Source organism: Tachypleus tridentatus, chromosome 8, assembly GCF_004210375.1.
Source record: "Tachypleus tridentatus isolate NWPU-2018 chromosome 8, ASM421037v1, whole genome shotgun sequence".
In the NCBI taxonomy this organism is placed as follows: Eukaryota; Metazoa; Arthropoda; class Merostomata; order Xiphosura; family Limulidae; genus Tachypleus; species Tachypleus tridentatus.
In genome coordinates, this window is record NC_134832.1 from 22,892,956 (window position 1) to 22,912,480 (window position 19,525).

Here is a 19,525-nt window from a genome sequence, read left to right on the forward strand (position 1 = left end):
GAGTTTTTGGTGATGTATTGCTCTTTTCTGCAACTCTTGAGTCATTAATTTCAGAAAACCTTTATTCTTGAGGAAATGGTATTTTACACAACTTGAATGATTTACAACCAAAATGAAGAGTCATCACTGAAGAAAAGTAGCTACTTGAGAGAGTTTTTGAGCCTGAAGGAAGTTCTCTTCTGTAGAACTTTTACCAAACTTCCCTTCTTTCTAATTACAGCCCACAACTCAGGAAGGAGAGCTTCCAGTGTCTGGTGTACCTGGAATAACTTTTCATGCTTTTTACTGAGGATCAACATCCATATGTGTTAATCTGAGAGTTGTATCACTAGTATGGCATCTGATTATTTCAAGACCAGATGGGACAGCCTTTGTAGCTAGAGTGATTTAATCTTAGCTGTAGTTGAAGCCAACCAAAGAAGACAGGAGAGAGTGGAGATGCCACCAACAGGAACCTCTTGCCAGCACAAGATGGCAAGCATCATATAGTGTTGTTGTGAAAATTCTGAATTGGAATGTTTTTTGCCATGGTGGCCATAGATCATGGATGAAACATCTGCTGATAACAACTAGTTGCTTAGTCACTCTGGACCAGGGATAGATTACAAATTCAAAAGTTGGAGTTCCTAAGCATTCTATACCCACAACATTCAGGACATTTTAGTCATTTTGTAGCTAAGAGCTCATGAGGGATAGTTCTGCTTACAACCACAGGATCGTATGTGCTTTGTAAAACATACCTTGCTTTTGAAATTCAAAGGTGCAGAAAAGGATGACTTTGACAATCTCCTGAAGCAGTTAAAAGAGGTAAACTACTTAGAATGGATGGTCTGTAGAGCAAGCTTACCTTGAATCTGGGCTATCCACCCCTATTACTTGAAAGAGGTATAGCTTTGGGACAGGGAGACAGTCACTGTCGAGTTGCTCTGAAGGTTCCACCAGACGGAAAAGTTGTACAATCTACTGGGTCAAGTTAAAGCCTTGGGAGAAAAGTACCACAGAGAACTTGTCCACTCATAGAAATGATCTTTGCCATTTACATGGTAAAGCATGCTATGAAGTGACTTCAGTGCATCATGAATGCATTCTCATTGATCAGTTTATGGAAAGGCTACCCAGTGAAATGATGAGACACTCTCAGTGTGTGAAATTTTTGTAGTGAAGAGGTGAAGTAGTGATCTCAAACAGACTGTCCTAGCCATACAGCCACATAGTACCAAGATTTAGTCTAACTGAGGCTTAAGCATGTACCAACACATCCAAGTGCTCTGATGCAACCACATTTATATTCAATGAATAGATAGGACTATCCCATTTAGTTAATGGTTTTCTTATTCCAGCCTATGCTGGTGTTACCTTAACTAAACTTCATCCTGAAACAGAAGAGCAAAATGTCTGATTTACCTATGGAGTGTGGACCACTTTTGAGTGAACTTGTAACATGCCAAGTAGCAAGGAAAACAAAAACAAGGCTATTAATTTTGATTAATGGCTTAGCAGATGCAGAGAGTCATCAACGAGTGATAAATATTTCTGCTAGTTCAAGAGAACTAATTGAACTCAAGTCAGGTGTGGTAACTGATATGAGGTTTTAGTGGATAGCTAATATCTAGTTGATAAAGAAGCAACTAGAATGCAGTTAGATCTTGCAATATATCAGACATTACAAACAAAACCATCACTCAGGATAGTTGTTCTATTAGAGAGGTGAATTTCTGATTACGTCTAGGCAGCATTGCTCATAGAATGAAGATTGTTATTACTGACCTCAGTTTTAGCATTAGTATTATTGGGATGGACATGCTGCTTATTGGTCAGTTTTTGCCTGTGCAACTAATGAACTAGTATTCTATGGGAAATATATCTAATTCTTACCAGACCAGACCAAAAAACAGCTAGTAGCTAGATTGCACAAATGTATGTTGTAGAGGAAATCACAGATCTTTGATGTACACAAATGATTTTTGTGGTTTAATATGACAAAGATTTGTGTGTTGGTGATGTGGTAACAAAGCCCTTTTAATTGAATATACTGTTTCCTGCACAAAAAGCAAGTAGCATTTACTTGGCAGTTATCTGCCCAAAGGCAGGTGAAGTCTTGATGGTGTTCTGTAGTTACAAATGATCAGTTATTTAGTTTCATACTGGAATGGTTGTCAGTAGGGAGAGCAAAGTGGAAGTAACCAAGGCTGATGAAAAAGATTACATGGCTACCAACATATTTTTAAACTGTAGTTGAGGATTTTGCAAGCAATCTAGCTTCAGCACAGTGGAAACAACTCAGACTTTTTGGGTAAGTAGGACAATGTATATGAGGGACCATATGGCAAGTTGGGTCAAACAGTCAAACAATATCACATAGATACAGTTGATACACATCCAGTTAAACAACTGTCATGTATGCCTCTCTGATGAACTGTTGAGATAGTGGGTGTTAAAGAATGTAATCATATAGCTTTCAGAGAGTGTTTGGTCATTTCCAGAATTGATTATCAGAAGCAAGGAAAGTATGCTCAAGTTCTGTGTTGATTTAAGATGGGTTAATGTGGTAACTCATGTTGATGCCTTTCCACTTCCATGAACAGATGTGTGTCTAGTTGCACTGTATAGGGCCTGATGGCTCAGCACATTAGAACTGGAGTCTTCTTTCTGACAAATGAATCTTGATGACAAGAGCAGATATAAGACTTCTTTTGGCATGAAAAATTATTAGTGTGAGTTTCACATAATGCCATTTGGTCTGTTTAATGCACCTTCTGTTTTCAGTAAGCTAATGAAATTTACACTGAAGAAACTTCAGTGGAAAAAGTGACTGGTTTATGTAGGCTCTGTTATAGCATTTGGTCACATGTTTTAGTTTATAGCTGAGAACATGAGAATGGTATTCCATTAAATGAAAAGGCAGGCTTTAAAATGAAACCAGGAAATTGTGTATTCATCTGCCAAGATGTGGAATTTCTCTTTTATATTGTGAAACGAGATGGAATCATCATAAATTCTGCTGAAATATCAATGGTGAGAGATTGGCCTTAATCAATACATCATACTAGAAATGTTATGTTGCCAGCTGTTCAAAGATTTCAATACAAGTAGTGATGCTTACTTAAGTTGAGGTAAACTTCAAATGGATTTAGGAACATGAATATTCAGATCCCTTAAAGATGCTTTAGTAGAAGTCCTAGTGCTGTACATCCATGAAAGAACTGTGATTCTTTATTAGTTATAGAGTAGATGGGTAATTTAGTGAGATAGTTATACATTCACAGCTTCCAAGCATAGATACTGTAGAAAAAACAATCTCCTACACTTCTAGTCTTTATAAAATATTAGTGACCCTACTTACTTATTAACAAATTCACAATATGTATGGACCATGCATCAGTGAAATGGTTGATGGGCTATAAATCTTGAAAGAGATTATAGCACATTGGACAATAGCATTGTTGCAGGTGTATGATATAGTCATACAACATTGTCTGTACCTACAAGGTAGAGAGGATGATAGGTTGCCCTGTTGCATGATGAGGATCTGCCCATTCATAGAATCTCAAGATCCTGAATACCATATGGGGATTAAAACCATTTCTGTCAAATTGATGACAAGCTACATAATAGAAGGTGCCACTACTGGATGGATTGATCCCACAGTTAACAATCCAGGATCTCCAGGAAGAGTAACTGAAGAATCTAAATATCACATAAATGGTTCTTGCCATGAATCAAGATATAACCAAACTAGCTGAGGTTGAGGAATGTAGCATGAATGCATGTAATTTTTGACATTTACATAAGGAGGTAGATGTGTTAGACCATTGAGGCATTATTAAGGTATCTGTATTAGTTGACATGCATGAGTTTGCATGTCAACATTTAGTAAAGGCCTCCATAGGATAGAAAGGGTGTTATGATAAAATGATGAATGAACAGCATGGAGACTTGGTGCAACCTTGATAAATGCAAGCAGTATGGAAGAAGTATGCCCTGGCTGGACAGAATCTTACCTTTTACACCAATGAGTCAGTCCATTAATGTATGAATTATAGCAAGTGAGAGTCATGCAAAGGCCTACAGTGCATGCCAGTCAGCTGTTTTCTTTGTCACCACTGATCCTCTTGTGAATTGGTTTGACCACATGTCAGAGGAATAGACTAACAAACCAGAGGTAAACAAGAATGCTATATTTGGTTATGCTGACCCAATATAGGAAGATGGAGAGCTGAGGGTACTTATCTAACTATTTATTATTGAGCCTTTTGGTGATATAAAAAATGAAATACTTTACTACATTGTATGACTATCAGTCGATTACCTAGACTTAGGGAAGATTTGATGATCATAAGATAAGCTGAAATAAAAGGACTTCATATTTATTTGATCTATGAGCAGAGTTTCACAATGAGACATGTTCATATAAAATTGGATGATAAGTGTGTGATTAACAAGTTAAGATGGATTGTGTTAGTAGATTTAATACCTAGAACATCAAAGTTTTGCACACTGTTAGGTAGAAGTTCAAACACTCTATTGAAAGGGTATTGCCATTCTTGCTTTCATAGCTACTGGATGGTTTTATGTAGCACAACGTTTTTCAATGATTTTGTGAGTATAGCTCACCTGATCTAGCAGATTGGTGGGAATTCTGTGGATTGTATAAATTGTCTATATGCAGTGAAAGGGTTGCAAGTCCTCTGAGTGTATTTTGGTTTATACTGTAGAGAGTTGGTTTAAGAGGATTTTAGCTGTACATTCTTGGTATGGTAGAATTATTCCAGTTAATTTTGACTTTATGATGCTTGATGACCATAGAAGGCAGCACATTTTGGGATTACTTAAATAATAATTCGTATGGAATTCTGTTTTAAGTTGCTAGTGTATGTGGCAATATATAGTACATGTGTATAAATAAATAATTATATATATGTATAGTAGTACATAAGTATTGTATTACTTGATTGCATCAATTGTACAAAGAACACAAGTATTACAGTAACATACAAATGGAAGAAAAAATAATTTGATTTTGATTATAAGGCCTTATTATTTAAGAAATTATTTTAAAATGTAGTGCATTTATTATTTTCATGAATACTTCTGAGAGAATATTTTAATTTTAACATTAAAATATTCAGTAAGTTGTAAAATTTCATGCAATAATAAGAGTGTAAGAGCAATGGAAAAACACACAGTTTGAGAGAAAATACTGTTTTCATAGTATTTCTCGTCACAAGTAGTAGAGAATATTTCTTTTGGGTCAAATTGGAATAAATAAGAATAGGTGAAACTATCAGTAGTAAATGAAATGTGTAGATAGTGGCTTGAATATTACATTAAATATAAATTTAATACATCCACTGTTTTATTTGATTATGATGAATTATTTTCAGCCATGAAGATTGGAATAAATATTTTATAATAATCAGTTTTCTGAATAATTTTTAATACTGTTTCAGTAAAAGGACTGTTAAAATGCATGAAAATGCACACTTTAAATATACAGTCAATGACATCAAATTACAAAATCATGGTAAAAGTTTGGAAGTCGTTCTTGGCTAATGTTAAACTTGTACCCAGAAGAAAGTTCCACAGGGCAATAGGATCTTAATGTTTGTAGGTGAGTTATAGTAGCCAAAAATAGAGATTTGTGCTTATACACTGGCTAATCTGAAGTTGATCCTATATGTAGAAACTAGTTCTTTAAAGTTTCAACGTCTTTCCTACCATAGTGAGCCTGGGATTTGTTTATATAACAATCAGACAGTAGTGTAGGTAAGTAAAAAGCTGTTTTGGCTATTGTCGTAAGAATTTACAATGAGGGCTGCACAGCCATAGGTATTTGTTAAGCTGAGACATAATGAATTGTGTAGGATTGAGAAGTTCACAGATGCTAGGGATACAGTTTCTGTGTGTGATACAGGTGTGAGAACATATAAAGCCTTCTTGGCTATAATATAAATTTATTACTTTTTATTTGATGGTAGTTTGAAAATAATGTGGTTGCAAACTGAGCACTTATGACCATCTTTACAATAGACCCACCTGGCTAACTTTCTCACCATTCAAGATTTTCTGATGATACATTTTTAATATGGACTTTTGCTATTTGTGATGAAATTCTTGGTCCCTCTAGCCATCTTGGTATTCAAATAGCCAGTAATGTTTTTAATTCTCATGTGCTGAAGCCATTCTTGATCAAACTGCTCTGGAAGGAAGTTATTACAATTACCATCAATATGCCAAGTATTTCCTATTTGGTAAGGAATTTGATTTTGCAGTCAACAGAAAGTGTCCTGAGTCTGGCCCATCCTTTAACCTAGTATATTTTGTGGATGAAAATGTACTGCTGGCTGCGGTATTTGACATAGGGATCTAGCTGAGTTGGTTTTTGTGCTGGCTTTGAATACTACTTAGGTTGGGAATCCCCAGTCAATTGTAGATCTGCCCTTAGAATTCAGGCTATCACTGGATGAAGTGACCACTGTGACCTCAGAAAGACAGCTGCAGATCCACATGTCTGTGCCAGTTGAACTGAGTGTGTAGTTGACACAGCTACTAATACCAGTAAAGCAAGAGACAAGGGAGAACTTAAAGGGCTAAGAGTATTATCAAGTGTGCCATCAGGAATGTCTTAATAGTGCTTGGAGAGGACATCAGATGTGTGCTCACCTCCAGAAAAAACACTGCATTCAGAAAACTAACAAGATGAAAGGACAAAGGAGATATATGCTAACACTTAGTAAGTATCACCAAAAGCATCAATGGAAACTCTGATGGCCCCACCACCACTGGTAACAGAACCACTATCATGCCAGCTTTGAAGGTTTCCTAGTGAGCCATACCAATGCCACTGCTGATGGTAAGAACCAATAGTGTAAATGAAGGGACCTTTACTTCAGTAACTAGTCAGGTATCAGCCTGATAGTGTTCAAATAGATTGAGATATTGCCTATATATGACCAGGAATAGGACCAGCTACACAGGTGCTCAAGAACACCTTTTAACTTGGAAGAAGAGAGTCAGCTACAAGCAGAACTACTAAATGAGTCTTTTCCCAACCTGGTGAGATTATTAGGGCCACTAAAACAAACAAGCTAGTCTATGATTCATTAGTGCTTTAGAGAATCTGCTGTCAAAAAGAAGGTGAGGTTGAGGAGATTCAAATCTCATTGCAGGTGTTGAAGTAGATGTATATATTTTTAAGTTATTCTGTTTTCTCCTTCATTCTTTATGTTTTACTTGTTTTTATTTTGGTCTGTTATTATTATTGTTGTACATTAAGGTGTGAATTTCATTTACATGAAAATGTATATTTATTCTGTATGTATATATATATATATATGTGTGTGTGTGTTAATTTTTGAATTTGTATTCATTATTATAATTATTTAAGTGATTTTCTTTTGTTCAAATGGGGTGTGTAATAATTTTGGTTTTCTGTTGTTTTCTATGATTTTATGATGAAATATTTCTTATTGCACTATTGTAAAAGATTTTTAAGCTATATCATTGTTAAAGGGTTAACATTTGAATTATACTTTAACATTCTTGTGATATTTTTCACGTTCTGTATTTAAAGGGCTGATTTGATGTCCTAAATTTAATTTTACATTCATGAGTATTTGAAGGTCTTATTTTATTTAATTTCGTGCATTTATGGTGAAAGTTTTCTTAATATGTTTTCCTATGTTTCAGTGTGGTTTGTAATGGCAACCTTTTTTAATATACATACATTTTATTTTTGTTGTAGTGAATTGCCGTAATTGGTTTACCCATTATTCTACTACATAAAGTGTAGTGCTTATATATGTACAAAGAATCAAGTATGTTTACTGACTTTGTAATCCTTATTAAAATTTTTAAACATGTATCACTTTTCATTGTTTAAAGATATTATTATATAAAATTATTCATTAATAAGTTGCATCTTTGTTTACAGGGGATACAAAAAGTTACATTGCTTTTTGAACAGTGAGCATGTATAGGTTTATTGTTTTTAAAATATAAGATTAATTGTTGGCTTGTTGAGAGCCAGAAGTAAGAGGAAGGAGAGAGAAAATGTGTTGCATAAATAATGACATACCAGGCATTTTTTACCTTCTTCTTTTGAAATTAATCAGTTACTTAGGTGCGTGTGCACTTTTCACATAACATGTTTTCTGGAAAGCTGTTATGCTGCTTACATTCTAGCTTTCTTTGTTCTTTTGAGATAATACTTAGTCTGTGTGTGGTGGTAAAGCTGCATTTTACAGTCGTTGGTCAAGTGATATTTGAGTGGGAATGACCAATCATGTGGTAGTGCCTGATATTACCATGTAATGAAAGAATTTATAATTTAGTCAGTCTAGAATACTATCTCAGCCAAGGTAGTTTGGAAAATAGTTTTAATTCAATAAAAGTGTCTATCTGCCATTCCAAGCAAATATACACACTGTGTTTGTGTTTGTAAATGTTAAAGATTGTTTACTTTACTGAATTTTTATATCAGTTTATGTTGAGTCTGTTTATTTTTTCAAGAACAGAGTTACTCAAAGAACACACATTCATTTATAGCTATGTTGTACTCAGGTCTTTTCACAGTTCAACTATCAAAAGCTATTTACATTTAGTAATAACATAATGAAAACATAAATGTATTGTATAAAAGAAATTTAAGTCCATGTACTGCTTTTGTTGTTTGCCAGCAAGGTGCTGTTATCAAAGGGATAAAAATCCTAGTTACTTAGAACATTCTGTAGCAGCTAAAAATCTTAAACTGGTATTGTAAGTTCCAGCTGATAAATGTCACATTTAACATCTGATTGTATGTTTGGTGATTTTAAAGTAAATCAAAATATATTTATATATGCTTTATTTTAACTTTGGTGTGTCGATTACTATTCCACAAATTTAATTAAGTTTTTAACTTCCATTAAAGAGTATTAAATTGCATGTAATTTTGAATGTAATTCCATTTTGATATTTTTTCAAAATATCTGAAGTAAAAAATAGTATCTTTAAACAATTATTTTGCAAGAAGGTGAATTGTGAAATAAAGCACATTACTCATCCTTTGGAGGAAAATATACACAGATGAAATGTTATTTTGTGTCTTAAGCAAATTGTAAAAAAAGTAAACATGAGATTTCCTGAATAAATTGTTTTTTGTTCATCTTTAGTTTGCTCCCTAGTGGTACAACAGTATATCTGTGATCTTAAAACACTAGAAACCAGGTTTTGATACCAATGGTGGGCAGAGCACAGATAGGCTTTTATGTAGCTTTATGCTTAACTACAAACAAACAATTCTTTAGTTTTAATATATAAGATATATATATGTATTAAATTTTACAATACTGTAGTTTGAGAATACTTCTTTGTAACGTGTCAGAAATTAAACTGTTACCTTATATTTTAAAAACATGAATATATTCCATGGCATATGAAGAATATTATCTTCCAGTGAAGCAATGTCTTTAGTTTCTCAAATGTGTAATTTTCAGGTTAGTGTATTCATCTGACCACGTAATATTTATTCTTTATACCAATGAAGCAGTTTTATCAGTTGTTTTCATGTTTTGCCTGTCTTTATGCTAAAGGCCAGGATTGTGGATTCTAAGGGTCCAACTGGATTAATTCCATCCCAGGAGCTAGAAGAAAGAAGAAGAGCTTTTGTACGGCCAGAATTTAACTTCACCACTAAATCAAGTGAGTTATGGCTATTTTAGAAACAGCTGAACTTGGCATAATGCCCATATAAATAAAATACTGAAATATTTTACCTCTAGTTGTCTGTGAAATTGGAATTTTTAATCTGAGCAGCAACTTGTATAAACAAATGTGGTCTAAATCGGCCAAGTCAGAAAAATTCAAGGTTCAGGTTTATCTGTTTCTAATTTTGAACTGCTAATCAGACAAAGAGCAGTTAATTAGCAGAACTTGCTCCCTTAAAGAGTTTGAAAAACTCTTTGAGCCAAGTAGCAATGAAAGAAACCATCACTTTTATAATGTGCACACAGCTGAAAGTGTACAGTACGTTTAGAGGCATTGTGTACCTAAAATATTGGAGTGTGTGATTGGCAGCGTGGCACACAGAGTTGTATTAAAGGAGCAAATACCCAAGGGTCCTGGATCAAAGAACCTCCTCAATTTAGAAAAAAAAAAAGATTAATGAAAAAAACAAATATCTCATTGAAATATGTAAGCAGCTGTGTCACTATGACAGCAGTCATATTAGTTATTTTGTATAAACCTGTTATTGGTAATTTTTCATTAACACATTTTTCAGCTTCATTTTTTCCATAAATATTTGCTTGGCCATTTCATGAAAATTCTTTGTAGTTATTGTATATTCATTATATAGATATATTAGAATAAATCAAATACAATTCAACACTATTTATTTATTACAGTTTGAGCAATATACAAACATTAGGAATAGGTAAATACTATATAAAATGCTAATTCTAATATATAGTGTTGAATTGTATTTGACTTATTAACTGAGATTATTTCTAAGGGGGCTCAATATTTGCCTCAGTATCTGTAAGTCTTTAATTCAGCTTTCTTGACATATTAACCAGATGTAAATAATTACTTGTCAATTTTAATTAAATGTGTAAAGTCATGGTAGTACCTACAAAACACTAATTTGGATGAACAAATACCATGGATATGAATTGTTTGTTTATTAATACTAATATTTGTTTATTGTAAGCTTTAAAAGAGAGTAATTTTAGTCTAATTAATTATACTGTTGTATACAGGGGAATAAATTATATTTATTTTATTGAAATACGTAAACTAGCAAGAAATAATAATTTGATAGTAAGGCCCAAATTTGGCACATCTAAGTTGTTTGTTCGTACATAAATTTAGCCTTCATACCAAAGAACATGAGGTAATTTATAGAATAATGTTGCAATATATTTTCACATTTGTTATCCTATATGTGACTCTCAGATTTCAATGTGTTTTCTTTTATCTCATAGAAACGTTTTTTTACAGTCAAATTTTATTCATTAATTTAAATAAATATCCTAGAATATGTGTATGTGCTACTAAATACCAAGAGCTGTTTAGCATTACACATTACAGATGAAATTTTGAAATAATAAGTATTTAAAAATATTTATAATAATGTTGACAATTTTCATTTTCTTTTATCTTACACAATTTAAGCATAAACAGCTTAAATTCATTTAAAGTGATGTCATTCAGTGGAACATTTTTTTAAATTGTTTGTTCTGCATCAACCTAAAATGCAAATTTAAAATATTATCACATTTAAATGAACTGTTTTTTTTTAAATAAAAAAAGAGATGAATGGTTTATGAGCTCTCTTTAAAGTAGTGTTAAAAAATTGAAAATTTGAAGCTTTATAGAAGCCTATAAATTAACATTAAGACAACACTTGTGCAAATTTTCAATACTGCAAATGTTTAAAGAGAAAACCCAGTGTTTGTTGATACACTTTTTGTTTTTTAATTTGACAATTCAATGTGTAAAGATAAAGTACTATGATACTGGGCATTCAGCCTCATACACTACTGATTTTGAAGTCAGCATCAGGAGGAAATGTTTTTCAAGAGTTAATATTTACTTATTTATTATCTTAAGATTATTTTTATTAAATTTAATTATTTCAGTATATGCATAGTAATGGAGATACAGAAGTCATAGCTAAACATTTATTCTCTTTATAAATTTTTACTCTTCATTTGAACTAATAGATTTTTAACATGTTTCTGCAAGATTAATCATGTCAATTATTTCTTAAAGCTAAAAATTCTTATTTTTTTTAATTTATTCTCAAAACATGTAATGTTTTTTTTTTTCATGGGTACCTCAGTGAACAATGAAATAATATTAAAAGGTTGTAAAATAACATTTTGACATAGTGTTACGTGTTTAATGTCACATGAAATTCTTTTAAGTTAAATTTGTAAGTACATTTGATCAAGTAGGTTAAATGTCAATAGGTGATTAAAACAGCACTATAAAACAAACATTACAATAGAATTAAAATTCTGTGGTCATAGCACCCACATACATTGGAGAAATTTCATGTATTAGATAAAACCAGAAGCAGATATTAAACTACCCAGCAACTATTGCAAATCAGTTAAGGGCAAAATATTGAATGCTTACATGCACATTGTCTCAACTCTTGTTGCCTGTTCTCCATTGGTACAGTGATAAGTCTATGGATTTACAATGCTAAAATCAGGGGTTTGATTCCTCTTGGTGGACTTGGCAGATAGTCCGATGTGGCTTTGCTATAAGGAAAACATACACACACTCTTGCTGCTTTTTGCATTTTAACTTTTACAAAATTTTGTATACCTCATGATGTTGTAGTAAGACTTCAAAACATACAGAGTGTATGAGATTGTTCCTGGTCTTACAGTATTTGATATTTTTGCAGGAAATTATTAAGCAAAAAAACAAAATGTTTTTATTGTACAAAGTGGTGCAAAATTATCTTTCCTATTTTAAAATTTAATAATTAAATAACTGAGTAAATACAACCATGCAGTTTTCACTATCTTGTAGCCCAGATTGAACAGTTTTTATTGTCATGTTTTTTGTTTCTTACTCCAGTAAGTAGTTCTTGATGACAAGAAACCCATTTGAAGTAAAAAATGTATCTCAAAATGGCTGGTATGGTTTAACCTGAAGATGACCTAAGAAGGCTGAAACATTGTTCTCTATTTTAATAAAAGTTTTAATACCCATACCAGCCATCTTGAGATGCATTTCCAATAAGTACCATTCCCACCATAAAATGGCAAAAGTGCAAGTAAAGACTTCATATATCATTTGGCTTGCGAAGACCAAGTTAGTAACTGGTGCAGGATAATTACAGTCACAAGTACAAGAAAAAAACAGATGACTAGATGATTTTTATCATCTAGTCAGGAGTGGATGAAGAGGTTATTGGAAATAGTGTGTTACAACAATAAGAAGATGGAAGACCCTCAGTCAGTTGTTAATGTATTTGAACATCTGTGAAAATTGTTTCAATGTAGCCCATGAAAATTGCTTAGAACTTAACATGCCAAAATATCTCTGCTTCATTCACAAATGAGTTCATCTACCTGCCTACAAACTTAGTTTGTACAAGCACTGCAACCAGAAAACAGGCATTTGTGGTGGACCTCCTTAACCACATGGCCTAGCGCGTAAGGCGTGCGACTCGTAATCCAAGGGTCGCGGGTTCGCGTCCCCGTCGCGCTAAACATGCTCGCCCTCCCAGCCGTGGGGGTGTATAATGTGACGGTCAATCCCACTATTCGTTGGTAAAAGAGTAGCCCAAGAGTTGGCGGTGGGTGGTGATGACTAGCTGCCTTCCCTCTAGTCTTACACTGCTAAATTAGGGACGGCTAGCACAGATAGCCCTCGAGTAGCTTTGTGCGAAATTCCAAAACAAACAAACAAACAAATCCTTAACCACATATGTGAAGAAAACACATTTCTTTTTCATGTACTGTTTAGCAATGAAGCTATGTTTCATACCATAGGTAAAGTAAATTGTCATAATATCTACATTTAGAGATCAAAAAATGCTATTACAATTTTGAAGTCATGCATGATAGCCCAAAGGTGAACATGTGACAAAATTGTTGGTCCTAACTGTTATGCTGGGAGCACTGTAAGTAAAAGTGTGTGCCTTGAAACACTGGAACAGTTTGTGTTCCCATAACCAGAGGAAATGCAAACACAGATAACCTTTCAACAGGATGGTGATCCACTTTACTGGAATTTACTGGTCAAATACTTAGTAGATCAGATGTTTCCAACAAAATGGATTGGTCACAGTGGGCTGATTCCGTGGTCTCTGCATTGAAGCAAATGGATTTTTTAACATGTTTCAGCAAGATTAATCATATCAGTTATTTCCAAATACTTTGGGGGGTATGTTAAAGATATCACATATTTATAGCTAAAGGTTAGAACAATGGATGTCATCATATACTGTAACTGTAAACATGGTGCAATGATCACTAATGGTGCACACATAGAAGTCTGCTTGTTTGTTTTAAGTTACACGATGTTGAAAACTACATGTTTATATTTCCTTAGTTATTTGATTATTAAATTTTAAAATAGGAAAGATAATTTTGGACAACTCTATATTATGAGACTGGGACATTATCATTAAACTTATTACATATCATACAGTATTATGTTTTGCTTTAAATGTGTGTTACTTACCTGCATGTATAAAAGGAACAACAGATATTTAGCACCAGAAGTCATTTGGTCAATGGGAATGTCATAAATGTAAGAACAGTATGGAAATTAATAAAATATTATGTAAATGTACCTGATTAAGATATATTCTATACCAGTTACAGAATGGTGAAATACATGATTATTTTAGTCATTAGATTATCAACAGATGTCATAAAAATCAGGAACAGAACTCAAACATTTGAAAGAAATCACCATCTTTAGTCCAAGTATAATATTAAATGAGGAATTAACATTACAAATAAAATTGAATAACAAACATGTGAAGCATAATCTTCCTTGAAGAAAATCATTTTATTCAACGTACATTGAAATATCAAATTCTATTCCCAGTGAAATGAACTATGACTTATGATTTGTAAAAGAAGTTCTGATATTTTACAGGTATGTGTGGTACAAGGATATCTAAGAAGAAGAGGAAAAGGTTTTATGAAACAAAAACTAATGGAGGTAGTTGAAAATGCAACTTGTGTTCTTTTTAAAATAATGTAACAGTGTATGTAGAAATTTAATTTATTGGCTACATATTTTCAGATGGAAATAATTTATAAATTATTAAAACTGTGAGGATCAAGATTAGGTATTTTACTTCAACCAATTAAAACCAAATTGTTTATTTATTATGTTCAAGTTTTGGCATTCTACTTGTGTTTCATAAACATAATGAGAATATTGACATTGATCGATCTTAAAGAATAAGGATGATTCATATAATGATTACAGTTATTTCTCTATTTTTTTGTACTTATGAAACTTACCAGAAGAGTAATACCTATCTGAACTTCTAGTAAGTTACTCAAGGCTCACATATATAACTAATTTTTTTAATTGCTATTTTATAAAAACTGCAATTAGGTAAGTAGGATTCTATGAAACCATACTTTTTAGTATCCTTCAAACAAAACTCCTTATATTCTAAAATTTGTTACCAACTTCTAACAATCTTGTGCAGCAATAGATGATTAATTGCATCATTTATATAAGTTTGGCTGTAGCAAAGGAAATAAAAATCTTCTTTTACTTTAATGAACATGTTTTTCCTTTACTTGTATGTAGTATTTATTAAATAGCTTTTTTTTCTAGCTTTACAGCAAAATATTTGCTTTTAAATATCTGAGACATTTATAGATAATTAGCATTGTTATATCTTAATTATTATATATATTAGGGGAAAATAATTTGCAAAGAATAGAATCAGTTGATAACAGCTTTCATGCACTAAATTCCAAAACTGTGAAAGTTTATTCTAATCTGTAGGAAAATCAACTACTTGTAGAACGTGAATAATAATTGTCACTATTTGAATGTATTACCACTTAACCTGAGGATGGAGAAGTTTATTAAGTAATCTTAGGGAATAATGTTAAATATTATTCAGTGCTAGATAAATTTTCCCAAAAAAAAGGAAATATACGAGGGCTGTTCAAAAAATACGCGGACTGACGTCAAAGTACTCTCCTCCCCAACACACACACTTGTCCCAACGGTGTTTCCACTTGTTGAAACAGTCCTGGTATGCTTCTTTTGTAATGTCCTCCAGCTCTTTCGTCGCATTTGCCTTAATCTCGGGAATCGTCTCAAATCTTCTTCCTTTCAAGGGTCTTTTGAGTTTGGGGAACAAGAAAAAATCGCAAGGAGCAAGGTCAAGTGAGTAGGGGGGTGGGGAAGAAGAGTGATCGAGTGTTTGGCCAAAAACTCACGAGTTCTGAGGGCTGAATTTCGCAGCAACGTGGTGCATCTTCAATTTTTCGGTCAAAATCTCGTAACAAGATCCAACTGATATCCCACACTCTTCAGCAAGCTCCTTGACAGTCAGACGTCGATTTGCCCGCACCAGGGTGTTGATTTTGTCGACGTGTGGGTCGTCAGTTGACGTAAAAGGACGTCCAGGACGCTCATCATCTTCAATGGACTGTCGACCATCCTTAAAGCGTTCATGCCTCTTGAAACATGCTGTACGCTTCATAGCAACATCACCGTAAGCCGTGTTAAGCATAGCAAAAGTTTCAGTCGCAGATTTTCCAAGTTTAACACAAAATTTCACAGCAAGTCGTTGTTCCTTCAGGTCATTCATTCTGAAATCCGCCAAACGAAAAAATCGCACTTCACTTAAAACCGCATAGCTAATACACAAATGAAGATATCTGCAATCGGGAAATGGCGTCGTAGTCAGCTGATCTGTACGAACCTAGCGACACCAAGCGAATTCCCCTGGAACCAACTGGAGCCGCACAATTCAAACAGTCCGCATATTTTTTGAACAGACCTCGTATAGTGAGGTCGTGCATGACATAGTTTATGTAAACTAAACAGAATCAAAATAACAAAATACAGAGGATGTTTCTGATTACTAATTACACAAATAGAAATAAGACAACAAAAATGCCATACATAAAAACAGACAATTACAACTGAATAATTACTGTCCAGAGTACAGTCAACTATTATGATTGTAATTGTCTGTGTTTTTAAGTATTGCATTTTTTGTCTTATTTCTGTTTGTTTAATTGATAATCAGAAACATCATCTGTATTTTGTTATTTTGATTCTTCTCGGGTTGCAATAATAGAATTTAGGTAATAAAAATAAGGGTAAAAAAAGGCAATAGAAAAAAGTCAATCAGAAAAAAGACAAAGAAAATTACACAAGCAAGTAAAGTCAAAAACATATTGTGGAAAACAGTATTAATAACAACTAAGCCAAGCCTAAACCAATTATTGAAACCACGTAGACCATTTTAATTAATAATTAAGTTCTTATTAATATAGTTTTCTAACTAAAGACTTCCCATTGTTGGTTTTTCCGTTACAGGTATCCTATTATTGTTCAACACATTCTATTAACCCTACTTTGTTGTTTATTCTTTTTTATAATTTAATTGTTTTGTACATGTACATTTTTACTTTTTTCAACTGTTTATGTAACTTTATTTATTTTTTACCTTTCTCTTTTTCCCATTGTCTTATTTTTTTGTTTTTTTTATCTTGTCTTTATTACTGCTACTGACAATAATGTGGGTTCCTCAGCTTGGAAAATTAAACATTTTATTGATTAGTTCAAAAACTAAAGTAAACAGTTTAATATCATTACTGAATATATGTGTTCTTTTAACAGAATTAAATGATTAACACCATTAATGTAATTGAGTATTTTTACATTTCTTTTGAATACTTTTATAGTGCATGTTAATTAATTATTTAAAATTCTTGAATAATCATTTTACTGTTTCTTGAAATCTTACTGTTTCATTACATCTATGAAGATTTTGACAAGACAGAACTTCTGTTGTATGAAGAGGTTGCTCGAATGCCTCCATTCAAACGAAAGACATTAGTCCTTCTTGGTGCTCAGGGCGTTGGACGCCGATCTCTTAAAACTCGACTAATTAGTACAGCCCCAGACAAATTTTCTTCTCCTCTGCCTCGTAAGTCGCATATCAATACTAGTGATGCATCAGCATATGATATTTTATTATCATCTGAAATATATAGCTATTCTGCAACCTCTATATTTCATTTATGAGAAAATGTAAACACTCTATAATGTTGAGGTATAAAGGAGCATTTCATATGGTGGAGGTTAGTTAAGAATTTTACTAAATGGAGTGTCAACTACATATTTAGTGTTGCAAAATATTTTAACATTTTTTATGAAAGTAGTAATTTTGTATTTAACAGGAGAATCAAGCTTATGATCTAGTTTGAAACATTTGGTATTCATCATTTTTAGCTAAGGAATAATAGCTCATAGAATTGATCTGAGTTTTTTTTTTTAAGTACAAATATTATAACTCTTAGGCCCATCACCTCTTGACTGATTTACGGTTTAATTTCAGTTTTATACATGGGAGCATTGATGTATTTGACCATACCTAAGATCTCATACATTAATTTATTTACTCTAATTTTGCCTAAAAGAATTTAAGTTTGAGGGTAAGCTGGTAGGGATCCAGAATAAGTAATAAAGTTTAATCAGGTATACACACATCCCATGCTTGGTATCACTGGTGCACAAAATTATAAATCTAAAAAAGATAAAAATATCTCATAAATTAATTTACTCTAATCCTGCCTAAAATAATTTCAAGTGTCACAATTATTCAGGATTCCCTCTTGTTTAAAATAAACCTTTGATATAAAAGTAAGATGGTGGTATATGTTTATATTCTGAAACAGTGGTTCCAAACCTTTTTGATGCCCTGCACCCCTCACAGTAATTATTTATTTAAGAATAAAGGTGAAGGTGGCCAAAACAAATTGTTATCTCGCACTTCTTAGAATGCTAGCTCGCACCCCTGGTTGGGAACCACTGTTATAAAACATTATTAGAAGTGTGAAGGTTCATATGCTTCTAACTACCTAAAAAATTTTCAGTTTATTATAACAATAATAAACCTTTATGATGTTAGTGTATTATGTCATTAGATATCTTTACTGTTAAAACTTGCTAGATTATCATTCTAGCATCAAAGGACTATCCTCTGTGAATCTTTCAACTCATGCAAGCTATTATAAAAGATTATTTCATAAAACAATAACATAAATAATTACAGATTGTAAAATAATTTTGTGCTTGTCCAGTTATTCAAAAGTACACTGTAAACAAAACAAATTTATAAAATTCCAATGATACAGCTTTGGAGTTGAATGTTTATTTTTATTTCTAGTGGCCATCTTCAGTAGACAACAGTTACAATGATGGCCCCATGAGCAGTCAAAACATTGGAATAAAGTTAAACAAAACATAAGCAATCTATTTAAAAGCTGTACTGTACTTTTCAGTAAATAACAGTTACCTAATGATATTCCCTGAGTGGTTAAAACATTGGAATAAAGTTAAACAAAACATGAACAATCTATTCAAAAGCTGTAGCTCTGAACATTACTTTAAATATATAGTGGATTTCCTCTCCTCACAATAAAAGAAGTTTATGTTGCTTAGACACTTCTCGACCAATCAGAGAGGGTGAGGTAAATGGTAAAACATACCACTTCATGTCAAGGGAGGCAATAGAAGCAGACATTGCAGAAAACAAATACTTGGAATGGGGTGAACATGGGGGGCATCTATATGGAACTAATCTTGACAGCATTCGTGGAATTATTAATTCAGGAAAAATGTGCGTGTTGGATTGCAATCCTCAGGTAAAGTTGACAGATGTTTGTATTTCATAGTATGTAGCTGTATAATGCAACTAGGTTTATTTCATAGTATGTAACTGTATAATACAATTAGTTTCATTTTGTAGTATATAGCTATAGAATGTAACTATTTTTATCTCATAGTATGTAATTTT

At 32.7% G+C, this 19,525-nt stretch overlaps 1 protein-coding gene across 18 annotated transcripts in view; it reads left to right on the top strand.

The window, feature by feature from the left end:
* The window catches only part of LOC143258664 (protein PALS2-like), a 113,782-nt gene that overhangs the window by 84,959 nt on the left and 9,298 nt on the right, over nucleotides 1–19,525 (top strand). For all 18 annotated transcript variants that reach the window (XR_013032451.1, XM_076518026.1, XM_076518024.1 and 15 more), the window contains 4 exons: nucleotides 9,573–9,681; nucleotides 14,614–14,679; nucleotides 17,492–17,653; nucleotides 19,171–19,373. Coding sequence is in view for 17 of the 18 variants with exons in the window: in XM_076518026.1 (XP_076374141.1) it covers nucleotides 9,573–9,681; nucleotides 14,614–14,679; nucleotides 17,492–17,653; nucleotides 19,171–19,373 (540 nt within the window). In the remaining variant the exon portion in view is untranslated. The remainder of the gene's footprint in view (nucleotides 1–9,572; nucleotides 9,682–14,613; nucleotides 14,680–17,491; nucleotides 17,654–19,170; nucleotides 19,374–19,525) is intronic.